Here is a 20,076-nt window from a genome sequence, read left to right on the forward strand (position 1 = left end):
ATAAGGTTTTGCCTATAGATTTAGAGAACAGCAAAGAGCAAAATCCACTGAGAATTTATGAATATTTTAGAAAGTTGGAAACTATAAATGAAAAACAGAAAATCTAACAAAGTGCTCTCTTTCCCCATCTACGAGTCAGAAATAACACAATGGCTTTTTCTATTATTGTACCTCCCACAGGCTTTTTCCTGCCAAAGCCAAGAAACCTCAAGGACACACAAAACACATTCAAAACACTTTCCTGTCTCCTCCAATCCTAATTCCAACAAAAAACTTGTAGGAGTTGGCTTCAAATTTAGGCTTGTAATGAAATGTGAATTCTTAAAATATGGAGATTGGCTGCTAGCTAAATTCTTTTGTGTCTAAAATTAATGATGGAAAGTAAAATATACTGAAATGTTTAAAATGTGTTTCCTTCTTACTATAACAAGCGAGGGCTAGCTAAAATATTACAATTAGTCTCCCTAAAATGGGTCTAAACCTCTCCCTTTTCCCTCACTGTTAAAAAAATGATTCTAGGGGGGCGCCTGGGTAGCGCAGTCGTTAAAGCGTCTGCCTTCGGCTCAGGGCGTGATCCTGGCGTACGTGGATCGAGTCCCACATCAGGCTCCTCCGCTATGAGCCTGCTTCTTCCTCTCCCACTCCCCCTGCTGTGTTCCCTCTCTCGCTGGCTGTCTCTCTGTCACATAAATAAATAAAATCTTTAAAAAAAAAAAAAATGATTCTAGGTACAGAGATAACCGTCATGCTACCATTTTACATATCATGCAGCATAGACATAACCTTTGAAACAATCTCGAAAATGCCCCCAATAATGCAGTTACTATGGTAACTCTTGTAGGCTAGTTCTCTGAAAAGACTCAGATTCCTGAATCTGAACAAGATTACCTCACCATCCTCTACAATTTCCTCTCCTCATAAAATTTATCCTTTATCATAACACTTATAAATTCAATAGAAAAATATCTACCCCATTAACCACACAAAACCTATTTTTTTGGCTCAAGGATCATTTCTAAAGTGTATGTTTTCTGATACCTTTTCTCTTGGAACACTGTCCAACAAAACAAAAAAAAAAATCAAATTTTACTTTTGACCATCACTCAACTGTCCCTGAGCTGTCTTTCCAATTTTTCCCCCTCTGTTTTAGGCTTTTTGGAGGGAAAAAAAAAAGTGATATAAATACTTAATATGTCAACAATACAAAGTGTTATTTTTAAATTTTACATAGATGATTAAGATACATAACCAATGGTCCCTCTAAAAAATGCTTGCTTTTTAAAAATTTGACTGTGGGACATGAATCAAGTTTAGTGAGTAAACATCTGTGTTACATGAACAAAAAGCCAAACACATTCCTAACTGATACTCGTCCAGTACAACGCCCCCACCCAAGGGATCATAAGGGCTTCTCTTAAAAAGATTTTCCATAAAGGAAGTTACACATATACCAGCTCTAGACAACAAAGAAAATTCTATTTCATTTAATGATAAATTCCATTTGTGTAGCAAGTTAGAGTTTATAAGGTGATTCCATGTACACTATACTTTATTAAATCCTTACAAGAAATTTGTGAAGTGAACAGAATATATACTACAATCTCCACTTTAAAGGGGCGGTTCTATTGGGGGGGGAGGGCGGGGTTGGAAGCCCTAGGCTGAAGATCAACAGAAGTGGGAAACAAACACTTCCACCACTCACAATTACACAGCCTAGAGTAAAACACATAATGAGATAACTGGAATTCTCCTTAACATAGACAAAGAGATAGCTTGACTATTACCTCTAGGAAGTCTCTACTGGGGGCTAGGTTAGGGACTTGTGCTGTCTGTAGGCTATTATGGTACACTGCTTATTTCTCTACCCACTATTTTAATGTCTTTTTTTTTTCCTCTTGTGGTCAAAAACACACAGCATAAAATTTATCAACCACTTCTAAGCATACAGTTCAGAAGTTTTAAGCATATTCACAATTGCAACTATTGTGTAACCAATTACTGCCTTTTTACCTCTTTCCCCTAAATTTTTTTAAAGATTTTATTTATTTTAACAGAGAGAGAGACAGCCAGCGAGAGAGGGAACACAAGCAGGGGGAGTGGGAGAGGAAGAAGCAGGCTCCCAGCAGAGGAGCCCGATGCGGGGCTCGATCCCAGAACGCCGGGATCACGCCCTGAGCCGAAGGCAGACGCTTAACGACTGAGCCAGCCAGGCGCCCCTCCCCTAAATTTTTTAATAGCAAGAATGATGTTGTTTTTTTGCTTCATTTTTAGTGCCTAGCACAACTGGTACACAGAATATTCACAGTAATACTTACTGAAAAAGTGTGCTTATGCACCTACCTACCCATTCACCTACCTAACTCAGAACTAGAATTGAAATGTTTACAAAATGTTGTGTAAGTATGTTATTTTAACTTTTTCTAATTTGGCTGACTGGTTTTCCAGTTAGGGGATATGGCAGATATTCTCTATAAACTGGAGGAGTGTAATCTGTAGTTCCAAGATTTAAAAGAAAAAGAAAAACACTTAATAACATAAGATAAAACATTTTACCAAAAAATACTGCACTGGCAAATGTGTACTGAAATTAACAATATCTTGATTTTCCTAATTGTTTTTTTTTTTTTTTTAAAGATTTTATTTATTTATTTGACAGAGAGTCACCCAGTGAGAGAGGGAACACAGGCAGGGGGAGTGGAAGAAGAAGAAGCAGGCTCCCAGCAGAGGAGCCTGATGTGGGGCTCGATCCCAGGACTCTGGGATCACGCCCTGAGCTGAAGGCAAACGCTTAACGACTGAGCCACCCAGGTGCCCCTCCTAATTGTTTCTTGAGCGTGCTGAGCTAAACAAGGAACATCTGAAATTAAACATTCTATAGTCCTACTCTACTCAAGCTTTTTAGTATACTCAGTATAAACAAAGAAAGCAAATGATTCTAGTGACTAACAAATCCTTTTTTCATTTAGTTTATGTTTAATTCTTTACTTTCTTCAGTTTATTTTCAACTCTTTGCTTTCGATAAGAAAACTTGATAGAACAATAAAAATAATTACTGATGATGGACTACAATGCAAAATTATTTTTGGTGTATAACTGAGGATTTGTCTAAAAATTGAGTGACACTGCAGAATAAAACTTGCATTCTCATGTATATAGCTATTTAACAAGGTTTCTCAGAGTTTACTTATATAAAAGCTGAAAAATGGAATAGAGTAAGTGATATAAATTTACCTCAATAAGAAACGCTTATGTGATAATTATTAAAATGTAGAATACATTTGTAATGTTACTTTGACCAACTATCAATAATAATCAGGGTAATGATAATTACAACACAGAAAGAAAAATCTCTTAGCATCTTCTAGTAACAGGAAATTAATAACTTAATTTCAATTTACATATATATGTATCAGACAAAAGTCATTAAAACATAAAGTATTAAACATTAAAGTTTAATGGAAAAGAGATATAAAATTTGATTGTAGAGTTGCTTCACTTTTTAAAAAGATTTTATTTATTCATTTATTTGAGAGAAAGAGAGTGGGGGTGGGGGAGAAGAACAGAGGGAGAAGGACAAGCAGACTCCATGCTGAGTGCAGAGTACAATGCTGGGGGCTCAATCCTACCACCCTGAGATCAGGACCTGAGCCTCAATCAAGAGTCAGACACTCAAACGACTCAGACATCCAGGATCCCCAAGCTGCTTCATTTAAAAAAAAAAAAAACAAAAACAGGGTGAGTACCATGCTTTTATATTTAAATTACCTGGACATACTTAGTAGAAATATTTAGCAGTTTTGTTTTAGTGAATATTTGGGCATCTGGGTGGCTCAGTAAGTTAAGCATCTGCCTTCAACTCACATCATGGTCCCAGGGTCCTGGGATCAAGCCCCATATGGGGCTCCCTGCTCAGCAGACAGCCTGCTTCCCCCTCTCCCTCTGCCTGCCACTCACCCTGCTTGTGCTCTCCCTCTCTCTGTCAAATAAATAAATAAAATCTTTAAAAATAAATAAATAAAATAAAATGTGAATATTTAAGGGGCACTTGGGTGGCTTAGTCAGTTAAGTGTTCAACTCGGTTTTGCTTAGGTCATAATCTCAGGGTCGTGAGATCGAACCTTGTCCGGCTCTGTGCTCAGCACAGAGTCTGCTTGAGACTCACTCTCCCTCTGGCCTCCCCCCACCCTGTCAAATAAATACATCTTTAAAAAAAATAAAAAATAAAATGTGAATATTTAAAATACACTGCAAGCTACTTTTTTTTTTTAATTGGACAGAGACAGACACAGAGAGAGAGGGAACACCAGCAGGGGGAGTGGGAGAGGGAGAAGCAGGCTTCCCGCTGAGCAGGGAGCCCGATGCGATGCGGGGTCGATCCCAGGACCCTCCTGGGATCATGACCTGAGCTGAAGGCAGACGCTTAATGACTGAGCCACACAGGCGTCCCTGTAAACTACATTTTTAAAAATTATTCAAACTTAAGATGAAAAATTTCAGATGTGAACTTAAAAATGTCAGAGAATATAGTTTAATAAAATAAAAATGATAAAATAATATAGTTTTAAAAATTCTTTGAAGGAATACATGAGCAAAAAAAAAAAAAAAGTCTGAAGATCACAATACTATCTAAAGCATGCTTCCAGCTTTAGGTTATTAAATGTGAAGCTGGTGCACATTTGAGGAATTCAGATTTTCAGCTTCATCCTGAATAGTATCAGTAGAGTTAAAATAAGTTATATCCTAAAATAGTCAACCCAAAAAACACTGTTATCCAGCATGGGAGAAAACTAAAGGGTTCTTAAGGCATAGGGTTCCATGTATCAAATCAGTTGCCTGACTTATAAATTCTCTAGTAACAACCTTGTGAATCATGATGCATGCCCAGACTAAAGAACAGCATTCCTTAGCAAGAGTTAAAATTATGGGAGCTTTCAGGAAGTGTTTCTTTCACTGAAGCACTTAGTTAAATTATATCATTTAATAGGAGTGCCTACATAGTGATAAAATTACTGGCTGCATTATCAATATTACTGTTAAGTGCAGAACCTACTGTAGAAAGTGGAAATACGTTACAAAGTGTTCTACTGGACCAAATTGCAAGCCTCACAAAAAAACCACTGTCCCAGTCTTTCAAGACCATCGGACATACTTCAGATTAAGTAGCTAGGAGCTACTAGCTAAGGCTTCTAAAATACAGTGTTTCAATTAAAAAAAGTCACTGAAAAAAATTTTACGTAAGTATTTAAAAATAATTATAATAATTTCAATAAGTAACATTTCTTTACTACCCACAGATGAGGGTGCAGTCTCTAGGGTATGGGCTGATATTGATTTAAACAGACAAAGACAGAACACATTTTAGTAAAAGAAAGCAAGATCTTTGATTGACAGTTCTTGGAAAAAGGTTAAAAATTCAAAAGGACTGACTGCATGTGGCTCAGAACCTAAAAGCTTTTTTCTCCTCCCAACAGAAGAGCAGTCTCAAGTAATAACTGGTTGCTATGGAGATAAGAAACTAGAGAGATCAGAGAACTCAATTTGCAGTTAAATGGGCTGGAAACAATTCTTACTACTTGGTGAAGGAAGGCGATTAAAAATATACATGATTGCCAGAGGGAATCTTTTTCACCTAGCATTTCCCAACCTCATTAATGAACAAGAAGTCTAAAAAACCAAATGAAAGCCCAAGGTGTCTAAGATAGAGCACATTAAACATAATTCAGGATTTCACACATTATCACAAATCCTTCCTATTCTGGATGACTTTGACTCCTTTTAACGGTACTTGTTAGTAAATACTGGAATGAGACTAAAATTGTGTTCAAGAACAAACTAGTATAACTGAGGGGACTGGAACTTCAATGGAAAAAAAAGAACATGACAAGTGGAAAAGTAACCAGAGTAAGAAACAGATTTAAGTAGTGAAAAATCTTTGGGTTTTGAAAATCTCTTCACAATCATAGAATACCTTTGTGAGTGCTGTAAAGGGCTGCAAACGTCACCGTGAAGAAAGTTGTGGAGTATTTCCCAGCATTAACTAAATGAGGAAAGGCCCTTTTTGTGTCTCGGTATCGGCGCAGGCACTGGATGAAGCGAAGCCAAGCAGGAATGCACTGAACAATGGCCCGCACACCATATGAATATTTGTGGCAAATTTCTGGTTCTGTGAAGATTTCAAAGAAGAAAAAATTGTAATTTAAAGAAATTACCTGCTCATATCATTTTGTTATATGTTATAACCACTATCAAAAGTCCATAAAAGCAAGAAGCCTTTCAGAATCACTTTCTTCTTTGTAACAATTACATTCTGAAACTTTTTAGTGATAGATAAACCAAGGAAAGAAGGTAAATACATAGGGTGAATGAACAGGGAAAATCTGCCCTCTCATACATATTTCAGACTACCTCTTCTGAATCACTTTCTTTGGAATGTGATAAAACTATAGGAAAATTAGAAGATGAGTACACTAATCAAAGGAAAAAAGTTCTGTAATTTAATACATCTGGAAAACATACAAGTATCACTGATGACTCTAGTCAATTTCATGAACCCAAACTGCCATAATATACAGCAATGGGTTATACATGCTGTACTCCACCCTTTTTTAATGAAGAGCAGAGTTTATATTTTTAAATGAGAAGAATGGAGTTGGTAAATCAATTTTTCTTCAAATTCTGAGAATGCATTATAGTGCGATCAAGCTACAATACAGTTGTGGTCTGCTGACAATCAATGAAAATGTGTTGCCACTGGCTTCATTAACTTTTGTTAGTCAGATGTTACATAATCTGTCTAAATTTGGTCTTTGTCATTAAGGCAAAATTCCTTAATAACCTGAACTCCTGGCATACACTAAGAGTGGGAAAAAGAGCCAGAAGAAAAAACAAGATCCCTAATAAGAATTAAAAAACAATCTATAATGACTTTCTCAAAGCACGTGATCTAACTCTAAATAATCATCATTTTTGCTCATTATGAAGCAATACTGTGATGGAAACTGTTGGCACTAAAGCATTTGTGATATAACTACCAATGTACTAGGACTTCTTTTTTTTAGTTTTAGAATTCTTTTAAATGTAAGTTGCAAATCTCTTGGCAAATGGATGGCTAAAATCATAACATATAATTTAAGAGCCAAATTATATCAGATAAAGAGTGCCAAGTACATTTAATCAAGTTTATAATATTATTGGATGAGGTTTCACCATGATCTTAAATTTCTCATTCCCAATATTTCTTGGTTTACATTGGCAGTTTAGAGGTATGGACGCACATTCATACCCTACCTTCTGAATTATTTGGCAACAGGCCCCCACTTTCATCCCATTTGAGCTCAAAACTGTAGAAGCAGATCATATATTCCAGGTCCATCAATATCACTGACAGGCTGTTCAGCTGATCGGCCAGCCAGAAATCAGCAAAGCCTACCTTATGGAAGGGGGCTGTAAATACTCGAAACTGGGAGAAAGAAAAAAAAAATCAAAGAACACAGAAACAAGAAAATTCATATTAAATTTCTCTAATTCATAGACATGAATTAGAACCATGCAGCATGATTACTTTAGCTGTTAAAATGGAAACCAATGAACCAATCACAAACACAGGGAGGGACCTGGCAACACTGGCTAGGCTGAGCATTAGTAGTGAAGGGAATGAGTTGAATAGATAACCAAGAAAGGAAATTAAAGTGGGGTAGAGAAGGCAGGAAAAGCTGTAGTTAGAAAACAGAAAGCGGAGAGGGTGGGAATAGTTGAAGCTGAAAGCAGAGGGTGGCAGAAGATAGAAGCACAGAGAGGATGTTAGGCTAGTGTTAGGCTCTAGGGTAAATTTTGCTAGGGACCCAAGTGCTATGATAATTTCTGGAATATCCATCTTAGCTGGGATGAGAGCTTAGCTAACTGAACACGAAGCTGTTCTTTGCCTACAAGGGAGAGGAAGGGAAGAATGGTACGTCACCTGAAGCATGTCTGCCTATTCTCTAACCAAAGTCACTTTCATTTTGCTAATGCCATGGTAATAATGGTATTTATCTTGAAATTATGCCACAAAGATCATCAACCCATATCCCCACTGTTATAAAAACAATGTTAAATGAATTCAGATTAAATGTACTGAGTACTAATCCATGCTGTATGCTTTTCTCATAATGTCTTTTTCATAATCAATTAACTATAACAATTCTATGAGCCTGATACTATTCATATCCCCCTTTTACAGATGACCTAGAACAAACTCATCCTGACTTATTCTGTGGAAGACTGTTGAGGACTGCAAAAGGAAACTTGGCATTGCAGAGAGAGGAAGACTCAGATACAAATGTAATCATCAGAAACAGACTCTAATTGTGCAGAATGCCTTGAGAGGCCGAGGAAAGTGAAGATGGAATGAAGGCAGCTTTTATCCTCATCCCGTCGTACCCTTTCTGTCTTAAACAGGTAAAAATGAACTCCTAAAACAAGGAATTCTCACAGAGCAGCAGTTTTGAGAAAATAAGTCCACATCTACAGCTCTCTTGCTATTTAGCTATATTCATTTAGCAGACATATTCAGCATGGGAGACTGATGGCTCTTTCCCCTCAGACTTGGCTGGTTCTTTCTGTTTGTTCTGTAAACATTTTTCTTTATTATTGAGGGAGATAAGTGTTTATATTATGAATCCACCCTGGACATCAACTATCTCTGAAAGGTATTGGGGTGGGGCTTTGGAAATTAGACCAGATATCTGCAGGGCATAGTATAAGCTTTGAAATACCTTCTGGAGCGGATATATTTTGAGTCCATGGCTCAGTTTCTTTTTTTTTTTTTTTTTCAAAGATTTTATTTATTTATTCGACAGAGATAGAGACAGCCAGCGAGAGAAGGAACACAAGCCTCGATCCCATGTGGGGCTCGATCCCATAACACTGGGATCACGCCCTGAGCCGAAGGCAGACGCTTAACCGCTGTGCCACCCAGGCGTCCCCATGGCTCAGTTTCTTGATCATTCCTTGCTCTTTCAATAAGTTGTGCAATAAGCCAGAGAGACAAGCTATATTGTTTACAACCATAAAGTTTTGGGGGAAGCGGAGCGGGGTGAGGGCTGGGGACTTAGTGGTTGAGATTTTAGTCATTTATGCATGAAGAGGTCCTGGTACCAGTTTATACAGTATTTTAAGAAATTCTGGGGTGCAGAGTAGACTTAAAGATTCAGAGAGACAGAACAAGAGGATTTTAAGATATAATATCAAAAGGATCAGGAAATCTAACTCAATCTCTAGTCATGGACTCTTGTGAAAACAATAGCCTAGGGCAAATTTCTCACTGACATGAGAGACTACCATCACTCTCATAGTCTGCCAAATCCAGCCTCAAAAGCTAGCTAATACAGAAAACTTCCATAAGAGCAGAAGAGGAGGAGAATGCACTAAAGAGGGAAATGGGACTACAAAAGGAAGGGGGTGGCATGAAAATAGAAACTGGAAGGGAAATTTTATAGGAGAAGATGAAAAAAGGAAAAAAGGAGGGAATAGTAAATGTCGGTATAATACAACTAAGGAAGGAATCAATTATAGTCATTCAGCACTTAATTATAATTATATAATTGTATATATTTTTTTGTATTGTGTACATATTATTGTATATATATTACATATATCTGTATATGTATATAATTATATAATTATGTAACTATAATTAATTATAGTCATTTAGCATTTAACAAAGATTAAGTATTACTATATGTCAGCCATTGTGGAAATACAGAGATAAATAGAACATAGTTTCTACTCTCAAAGACCCACAGTCTGGTTGGGCAAATATATACCGAAAGATATAATGATAGCACTGTGTAATAAATGCCGTTACAGATAAATACACAAAATATCCTAGATATACAAAGAAGGGAGAGCAAGTAGCTCAGTCAGAGACAGGGTGGCGGGGGGTAGAAAATAAACAGATCATACTGAACTTCCTGACATTTACACATAGTCAAATTCTTCTTGTATTTATCTGAATTCCCCTTTATGAGAATTCTCCTTCTTCCTTTCTTATTCTGGCTAAGGTCTTCCAACTTCTACATTGTGATTTTGATTAAAATGATAATGATTCATTGAGTAACAGTATTAAGAAAGCTAGATACAATTCAAAATGTCTGGTGTTTTACCCACCTACACAAAAAGGCCACTGATAAGTTATTACAAAGGATATATGCTAACATCATTTTCTAAGTTAACGCAGCTAAATAGTTAAGGAGATGAAGTTTAATTTCTACTTTTAGAGGCTTGTGGATAATCACACTCTTTTGATTTTTATATTCTATTAATTTGAACCACTAGATCAAAGTTAAACACCTTAGGTAAGGTCACTACCAGGTCTCACTGTTAAATGGCAGTGGTTAAGAGTACAGATTATGGAACCAGACTGTCTGGGTCACGTTTCATCCCCATTACTTACTGGCTATGCATTTAACTCTTCTGAAATTAGGTTACCTCATTTATAAAATGTGGATTGATAGCAGCTTCAACCTCATGGTTATTAAAAGGATGAAATAAATTAACATGTAAAGATGTCCAGAACAGTGCATTATTAAATGAGAATACCTCTCTATTCTCACAGTAGAGACATGCATAAACATTTTACTATGAAACAAAGAAATTATTGGAAAAATCAATTTCCAAATTATACAGGAAAGGACTTTAATTTAAAAACTTTAAGTAGCTTTGAGGGCGCCTGGGTGACTCAGCTGGTTAAGTGCCCGACTCTTGGTTTCGGGTCAGGTCATGATCTTGGGGTCCTGGGATGGAGCCCCACATTGGGCTCTGTGGTCCACGTAGATTCTGCCTAGGACTCTCTTCCTCTGCCCCTTTCCCAATTCTTTCTCTCTCTCTCTAAAATAAATCAATAAATTTTTAAAAATATACTTAAAGTGGCCTTTTAGAAGAATAAATTGGTATTTTTGTTTAGAAAATCTGAGCCATTGCTTATGTTTCCCAACTGGATTTCCAATTAGGGCAAATACAGATCTGCAGAGATTTATGACCTAATTAATGCAAATAAACTGTACTAATTTGATATGTAAGTATCAAAATAAATTTCTAATAATAATTTAATAATTTTTTTTTTTAGTTTTTTGGGGGAGATATAGCATAGCATGTAAATTCCATAGATTCAAATTTCAATATGGATATAAATGGCATCCAGTGTCTACCACGATGGCTAAGTGATATGTGTTCTTTTCCACTAAAAATTAAAGAAAAAAAAAAAAGAAGGAAATGTACTTTTACTTTATGATGAGGCTTAAAAAAGAGAAACATAACTAGGGTGGAAATATTTTTGTTAATTCACTAGAAATAAGTCTTAGGTTAAGTTTTCTCAGTAAGATTTGAATTAAAATAAGTTAATAGGTCAATTAAAATTAAGATGCTCTATAAATAACATTTTTCCTATATAGAATTATTACAAATATAACAAACCACAATACTTCTTTGTGTATTTTGCTGCTTCTGATGGTGCATTTTACTATTCTCTTACTCCTTATTATATCATCACTGCCAACCTATTCCATCAATAAGGCCTCACTTATTAGCACACAGCTGATGCATCAATAAATGTCTACTCAACAGGGAATCATTCTGCTAATAAGACTAACTGGTCATGCATGAATCATAGCTTACTATTTAAACAGAGAAGGATGCACTGGGGAAATGCTCACTTTACACACAATATACACAACGATATTATTCTGTTATTGCAACGATACAACCATATTAACATCTGAGTTTCTGAGTCTTTCAAACCTCATTTCAAAATAACTTTATTGAGATTTCATAATAGTTGAAACAGGAAATAATAGGTATTTATAATCTTAAAGTTATTTCCTTGTAACCAGAAGAATACATTTTTATGCAAATACGTTTTACAACTCCACAAAATCTAGCAATAAAATGACAAATACTCTCAAGATAAAAAGGTAATCTAATATTTTTGTACTAACTGGATATGACTTATTTTTAGTATAAATAAAAAAAACTGGTTCAAAATTTTTCTTCTGTCATAAAAAATTCTTTAAAAAGCATGTTTTCTAAATGATGACAAAATGTATGAAAGGTGATTGCACACTTCTCAAAATACTCTTGCACATCTCAGTTGCACACTTAGACCCAAAGTTAGTCCTAGTGGTGCTAGACTTAATGGGAATGATTTGCTCTTTTATTTATTAATATTTAATGAAATTGGAGGAAAAGAGGGATATTCTCAATTTGTGATAAAAATCCTACTGGAAGGAACAAGAAATACAAATAAATGATAATCAACTTTGGGGGAAAAAAATCAAGTATATCTGGGTCATTTTCTTTTCCTGATTGCTATAAATACTTAACCTGTACTAGAATGTAAGTGGCTTTTTACTTGTGTGTTTTTTAATAGGAAAGCCATAATTTATGTCCTCAGAATTCAAAAATTTAGATATAGGGAATGTATTGCTAAGAACAACAACAAAAAAATTCTGCTAATCTTATTAAGGGTCATAAAAAGGAAAAAGAAGTTAAAACTACAATTCTCAAGGCAGTATGCTTTCTAAGGTAGAAAAAAAAAGTAAGACAATAAACAAAAATTCTGAAAGTATCAGCAGAGTCCAGTCAATTTAATCACTAATCTTCACTTTACTGTTAGTTGTCATTCACAACCTAAGAAATAATTACAGGAGAGCAATCCCAATAATTTTGAAAATAGAGTTGGTTTAACTCAGCAGTAAGCAGAAGCCCCTTCCCCAAGCTATCTTTACACTATCACAAAAAATACAGCAGCTATTTTTGCAAGAAATTCTATATTCTATTGCTGAGACTGTATGATTTTGAGATCATTAAGAAATAAGTAAAGTGGAAGAAGAAATGGAATTTATTATAAACAAGAATCAAAGTCAGTTTCTCAAATTAAAGCTGGCAATCTGGTAAGATATTCTTACCAATTTTAGAGGACTAATCATCTTTTGTAAAATAAAAATGGTTTACTACTACTATCAATTTACAGGAAAATAATAGTTTCACCACTTCTAAAAAAAAAAGGAAATTCAAAGAGTTCAACATCTTATCACGGCTGGTTAAATAATTTGTATTTAAAAATACTTAAATTGATCATGAATTAATTATTATTAATTTCCAAAATCATTTCAGTATCTTGACACTTCATACTCTTTTTGAGGAGGAAAAAAATGCATGAGTGCTTTTCCCAGGTCCACTGCACGGTACAATATAAGATGTACCAATTACACTATATTCTTTGCCCCTGGCTCTAGAGCACCACTCACACAGATGACAAAGTGAACCATGCCTTCTGGACTTGTACAATACAGCAGACAGGATTTCCTCCTGGAGGAAGCCAATGACCAATATACCACTAAAAATGGTAGACAATTTCTGGACTTACCAGCAGTTTAAGCAGCCAAAACCGGGACTTATAATAGAAAGTTTTGGTGGGGTTGATAAGAAAGAAAACCATAAATCCATAAAGGACAAGTGGATACACATATGTGGGGATGACACTAATCGGAGCAAAGAAGCATGCCAGAAGGCTCAGGCACCACAATATTCCAAGGAATCCAGCAATCTGACAAAGGGTGGGAAAGACAAAGAGAAAATTATATTTTTATTTTTACCATTACTCAGAAATATCTTCAATAAAACAAAGGTACGATAAATGTTTAGATATTATGTCAGTAATCTTCGTCAAGTAGAAGATGGATTTCAGTATCCACGAAACCAGCTATATAGCTAATGTGAAATAAACTCATAGGACTTTATGTCTTGCTTTGATTACCTCAAAAAGATGCTGATGAGACAAATTGCTTCTCGGATTAAGTTCGAAGATGAGCACATGATTCACTCCAGCCTGTCTCCAACCGTATGTGTTGATGCCCAGTAGAAAAAGGAATTCAATCAGAAGAAAGCCACCCCGATAGATTCTTATCAAGGGCCATATACTTCTATCTGTTTCAAGTTTAAATACAGCTGAAAAAATATCAATTGGTTAGTTACAAAATTCATGATGTCTCCTATAATTGTCTTCTTTCTTAATTCTCAATTATACAGTCCTTGGCATAAAAAGTTTTTATAAATAAACCTAAGCCTAGATCATCTCAAGAGAATGACAAACTTGCTTCCAGGTTCTTTCCTTTCTTCATTTCACTCTGCAAAATTTCACCAGAATAATTTTCCTAAAACTTGACTTTTGGCATGTTAGTCCACTGTTCCATTCGTTTCTTAGATTACAGAGAATCACAGTGAAACTGTTTAGAACCAAAAGATCAGTTCTGTCAGCTAAAGATTTCTGGCATGATATAACTTCCTTGGCTTTGTTCTCTCTGTTCTTCAACTGGTGGTAATAATACCTACCTCACAGAGTTGCTGTGAAAATTAAAAGACATAGTATACATGAAAGCAACTGAAAATAAAAGCAAGTGAACACTGTAATGTTATGTAAATGATAACAGTTAATATTTACAGAATGTTTCCTATGTGCTAAGGGTTGTTCTCTATTTTTACATATAATAATTCATTTAAACCTCACAATGGTTCTATGAGTTAGAAACTATTATCTCCCTTTAACTGGTGAGGAAATTAGAGCACAGAGGGCTGAGTAATTTGCTCAGGATTACCAAGCTAGTAGAGGGCAGAACCAGGATTTTAACTCAGACAGTTTTTCTCCAAAGCCCACAGTCTTAACCATTATATTCTATTGTCCATATCCCATACAAATGTTCAGTACCATTATTACTCTATAGTTCTCTAATAACTATAACGTTCAAACACCTTATCCCTGTAATTCAAGTTCTTCATCACGATCTGATCTCCAACTCACTTTTCCCAAACTTAACTCACAGTGCTCCTAAACATTAATTCTTATCTCTTGATAAATTTTATTAGTCTTTTCACAAGTTTGTTTTTCACATTTGCTTATGTTGTTCCCTGTACTTAAAATGGCCTTACACTTTCTTTCCACCAATTCAAATTCTACTTAATATTTAAGAGCGAAATCCTTAACTATTCATAAATTTATTGAATCAGTGTTTCATTTTGAGCCTACTATGTGCCAAATATTTCAATTTGGCTAAAGATTTCTCAGTTTTCTAAATAACTATAAAATTATTTATTAGATTCATTTGAAATTTAATCACATACTACCTTACACTTAATTTAAATAACTATTTATTAGTTAACTTTATATTCTCTATAGTACATAGCACATTTAATAATTTAAAAATAACAGGGTAGAAAAAGCCTTTGCTTTGGAGTCAAATACTATAGACCAGGTTTCAAATCCTAGCTACTCTAGGAAAAATTATTTTATTTTTCCACATCTCCATTTCATTATTGGTCAATGGTAATAATATCAATTCTCTTAAGTTTGTTAAGAAGATTAAACATGACCAAAGACTTCAAGATGTCAGAGTAGGAGACCTTAGTTTTGTTTGGTCCCAGAAATTCACCAGAAGAGCTATCAAATCATTCAGAACACCAAACTCAACCAGAGAGCTAAGAAAAGAACTGCTGCAATTCTACAAATAGAAAAGTGACTGCTTTCTGCAACAATGACAAGAAGGAAAAACTTACCTGAAAAAAGAGTACAAGAGGCAGTACTGACTGAGAGGGACCTAAGTAAGATGTCGGAATTAGAGATGAGAATAACAATTATAGAGACACTAGCTAGGCTTCAAAAAGCATAGAGGACACTAGAGAATCCCTTTCTGGGGAAATAAAAGAACTAAAATCTAATCAAGTCAAAAGCAAAAAGGCTATTAATGAGATGCAATAAAAAATGGAGGCTCTAACTGCTAGGATAAATGAGGCAGAAGAGAGAATTAGTGATACAGAAGACAAAAATGATGGAGAATAAAGAAGCTGAGAAAAAGAGATATAAACAACTACTGGATCACGAGGGGAGATTTCGAGACATAAGTGATACCATAAAGTGAAAAAATATTAGGACAATTGGGATCCCAGAAGAGGAAAGAGAGAGAGGGGCAGAAGATATATTGAAGCAAATTCTAGTGGAGAATTTCCCTAATTTGGGGAAGGAAATAGGCATCAAAATCCAGAAGGCACACAGAACGCCCCTCAAAATCAATAAAAATAGGTCAACACCCCGACATAAAATAGTGAAATCTGCAAATCTCAGAGACAAAGAGAAAATCCTGAAATAGCTCAGGACAAGAGATCTGTAACCTACAACGGCAGAAATGTTAGATTGGCATCAGACCTATCCACAGAGACCTGGAAAGCCAGAAAGGACAGGCATGATATATTCAGGGTGCTAAATAAGAAAAATATGCAGCCAAGAATACGTTATTCAGCTAGGATGTCATTCAAAACAGGAGAGATAAAAAGCTTCCAGGACAAACAGAAACTAAAACATTTTGTGATCACCAAACCACCGCCGCAAGAAATATTAAAAGGGGTCCTCTAAACAAAGAGAGAGATCAAAAGTAACAGACCAGGGGCGCCTGGGTGGCACAGCGGTTAAGCGCCTGCCTTCGGCTCAGGGCGTGATCCCGGCGTTACGGGATCGAGCCCCACATCAGGCTCCTCTGCTATGAGCCTGCTTCTTCCTCTCCCACTCCCCCTGCTTGTGTTCCCTCTCTCACTGGCTGTCTCTATCTCTGTCAAATAAATAAATAAAATCTTTAAAAAAAAAAAAAAAAAAAAAAAAAGTAACAGACCAGAAAGGAACAGAGACAATATACAGTAACAGTTACTTTACAGGTAAGACAATGGCACTAAATTCATATCTTTCAATAGTTACTCTGAATGGAAATGGGCTAAATGCACCAATCAAAAGACACAGGGTATCAGATTGGATAAAAAAGCAAGACTCATCGATATGCTGTCTGCAAAGGACTTATTTTAGACCCAAAGACACCTCCAGATTGAAAGCAAGGGGGTGGAAAACCATGTATCACGTTAATGGACATCAAAAGAAAGCTGGGGTAGCAATCCTTATATCAGACAAATTAGATTTTAAGCCAAAGACTGTAATAAGAGATGAAGAAGGACACTATATCATAATTAAAGGGTCTATCCAACAAAAAGATCTAACAATTGTAAATATTTATGCCCCAACATGGGAGCAGCCAAGTATACAAACTAATTAATAACAAAATTAAAAAAACACATTGGTAATAATACAATAACAGTAGGGGACTTCAACACCCCATTCATTGCAACGGACAGATCATCTAAGCCGAAGATCCATAAGGAAATAAGGGCTTTGAATGACACACTGGACCAGATGGACTTCACAGATATATTCAGAACATTCCATCCTAAGGCAACAGAATACACATTCTTCTCGAGTGAACATGGAACATCCTCCAGAACAGATCACCTACTGGTCGCAAGTCAGGTCTCAAGTGGTACCAAAAGACTGGAATAATTCCTAGCATATTTTCAGACCACAATGTTTTGAAACTTGAGCTCAATCACAAGAGGAAATTTGGAAAGAACTCAAATACATGGAAGCTAAAAAGTATCCTACTAAAGAATGAATGGGTCAACCAGGAAATTAAAGAACAATTTTTAAAAATTCACAGAAGCGAATGAAAATGAAAACACAACTTTTCAAAACCTTTGGGACACCACAAAGGCAGTCCTAAGAGAGAAGTATTTAGCAATACAAGCCTTTCCTGAGAAACAAGAAATGTTTCAAATACACAACCTAACCTTATACCTAAAGGAGCTGGAGAAAGAACAGCAAATAAAGCCTAAACCAAGCAGGAGAAGAGAATTAATAAAGATTAGTGCAGAAATCAATGAAATAGAAACCAACAGAAGAGTAGAACATATCAACAAAACTATGAGCTGGTTCTTTGAAAGTATTAATAAGATCGATAAACCCATGGCCAGACTATCAAAAAGAAAAAGGGGAAGGACCCAAATAAGTAAAATCATGAATGAAAGAAGAGAAATCACAACCAACACCGAAGAAATACAAAAGATGATAAGAACATATTAGGAGCAACTATATGCCAACAGATTAGGCAATCCGGAAGAAATGGATGCATTCCTAGAGATGTATAAACTACCACAACTGAACCAGGAAGAAATAAAAAACCTGAACAGACCCATAACCAGCAAGGAAATTGAAACAGTAATAAAAAATCTCCCAACAAACAAGAGCCCAGGGCTGGATGGCTTCCCAGGGGAATTCTACCAAACATTTAATGAGGAATCAATAACTATTCTTCTTTTTTTTTTTTAAAGATTTTATTTATTTATTCGACAGAGATAGAGACAGCCAGCGAGAGAGGGAACACAAGCAGGGGGAGTGGGAGAGGAAGAAGCAGGCTCACAGCGGAGGAGCCCGATGTGGGGCTCGATCCCATAACGCCGGGATCACGCCCTGAGCCGAAGGCAGACGCTTAACCGCTGTGCCACCCAGGCGCCCCAATAACTATTCTTCTGAAGCTGTTTCAGGAAATAGAAATGGAAGGAAAACTTCCAAACTCTTTCTATGAGGCCACTATTACCTTGATTCCAAAACCAGACAAGGACCCCACCAAAAAGGAGATCAATATCTCTGATGAACATGGATGCAAAAATTCTCATCAAGAATCCAACAGTACTTTAAAAGGATTATTCACCACAACCAAGTGGGATTTATTCCTGGGCAGCAAGGGTGGTTCAACATTCGCTAATCAATCAATGTGATACACTACATTAATAAAAGAAAATGACAAGAACCATATGATCCTCTCAACAGATGCCAAAAAGCATTTGACAAAGGACAGCATCCTTTCTCAACTAAAACTCTTCACAGTGTAGGGATAGAAGGAACACACCTCAGTATCATAAAGGCCATATATGGAAAGCCCACAGCAAATATCTTTCTCCATGGTGATAAACTGAGAGCTTTTCCCTTAAGTTAGGAACGTGGCAGGGATGTCCCCTATCACCACTGCTGTTCAACATAGTACTGGAAGTCCTAGTCTCAGCAATCAGAAAAGAAAAAAGAAATAAAAGGCATCTGAATTGGCAAAGAAGAAGTCAAACTCTCACTCTTTGCAGATGACACAATACTCCATGTGGAAAACCCAAAATAGTCCACCCCAAAATTGCTAGAACACATACAGGAATTCAGCAAAGTGGCAGAATATAAAATCAATGCACAGTTAATTGCATTTCTATACACTAACAATGGAACAGAAGAAAGAGAAATTGAGGAGTCGATCCCATTTACAATTGCACCAAAAACCAAAAGATACCTAGGAATAAACCCAACCAAAGACGCAAAGGATCTGTATGCAGAAAACTATAAAACACTAATGAATGAAGTTGAGGGAGACACAAAGAAATGGAAAAACGTTCCATGCTCATGGATTGGAAGAAAAATATTCTTAAAATGTCTATGCTACCTAGAATAATCTACACATTCAATGCAATCCCTATCAAAATACAACCAACTTTTCTCACAGAGCTGGAACAAACAATCCTCAAATTTGTACGGGACCAGAAGAAACTCTGAATAGCCAAAGGAATGCTGAAAAAGAAAACCAAAACTGGTGGCATCACAATTTCAGACTTCAAACTGTATTACAAAGCTCTAATCATCAAGAGTATGGTACATGCACAAAAAGAGACACATAGATCAATGGAACAGAATAGAGAACCCAGAAATAGACCCTCAACTCTAGGGTCAACTAATTCTCAACAAAGCAGGAAAGAATATCCAATGGGAACAGGACAGTCTCTTCAACACATGGTATTGGGAAAATTGGACAGCCACATGCAAAAGAATGAAACTGGACCATTCCCTTATACCATACACAAAAATAGACTCAAAATGGATAAAAGACCTAAATGTGAGACAGGAATCCATCAAAATCCTAGAGGAGAACACAGTCAGCAACCTCTTTGACCTCAGCTGCAGCAACTTCTTCCCAGACACATTGCCAAAGGCAAGGGAAACAAAGGCAAAAATGAACTAATGGGACTTCATCAAGATAAAAAGCTTTTTGCACAGCAAAGGAAATAGTCGACAAAACCAAAAGACAACTGACAGAATGAGAGACATATCGATAAAGGGCTGGTATCCAAAATCTATAAAGA

The 20,076-nt window shown here is 36.0% G+C and overlaps 1 protein-coding gene across 4 annotated transcripts in view; it reads right to left on the reverse strand.

The window, feature by feature from the left end:
- The window catches only part of XPR1 (xenotropic and polytropic retrovirus receptor 1), a 234,292-nt gene that overhangs the window by 49,736 nt on the left and 164,480 nt on the right, over window positions 1-20,076 (reverse strand). For 3 of the 4 annotated variants that reach the window (XM_040636319.1, XM_040636318.1, XM_040636320.1), the window contains exons 9-12: window positions 13,793-13,983; window positions 13,403-13,582; window positions 7,288-7,459; window positions 5,969-6,163 (exon numbers count right to left, since the gene is read on the reverse strand). In XM_040636319.1, the coding sequence (XP_040492253.1) occupies window positions 5,969-6,163; window positions 7,288-7,459; window positions 13,403-13,582; window positions 13,793-13,983 (738 nt within the window). Of the gene's footprint in view, window positions 1-5,957; window positions 6,164-7,287; window positions 7,460-13,402; window positions 13,583-13,792; window positions 13,984-20,076 lie in introns of those variants that run through there. The other variant, XM_040636321.1, reaches the window with a different exon arrangement.

Source organism: Ursus maritimus, unplaced genomic scaffold, assembly GCF_017311325.1.
Source record: "Ursus maritimus isolate PB19 unplaced genomic scaffold, ASM1731132v1 scaffold_2, whole genome shotgun sequence".
In the NCBI taxonomy this organism is placed as follows: domain Eukaryota; kingdom Metazoa; phylum Chordata; class Mammalia; order Carnivora; family Ursidae; genus Ursus; species Ursus maritimus.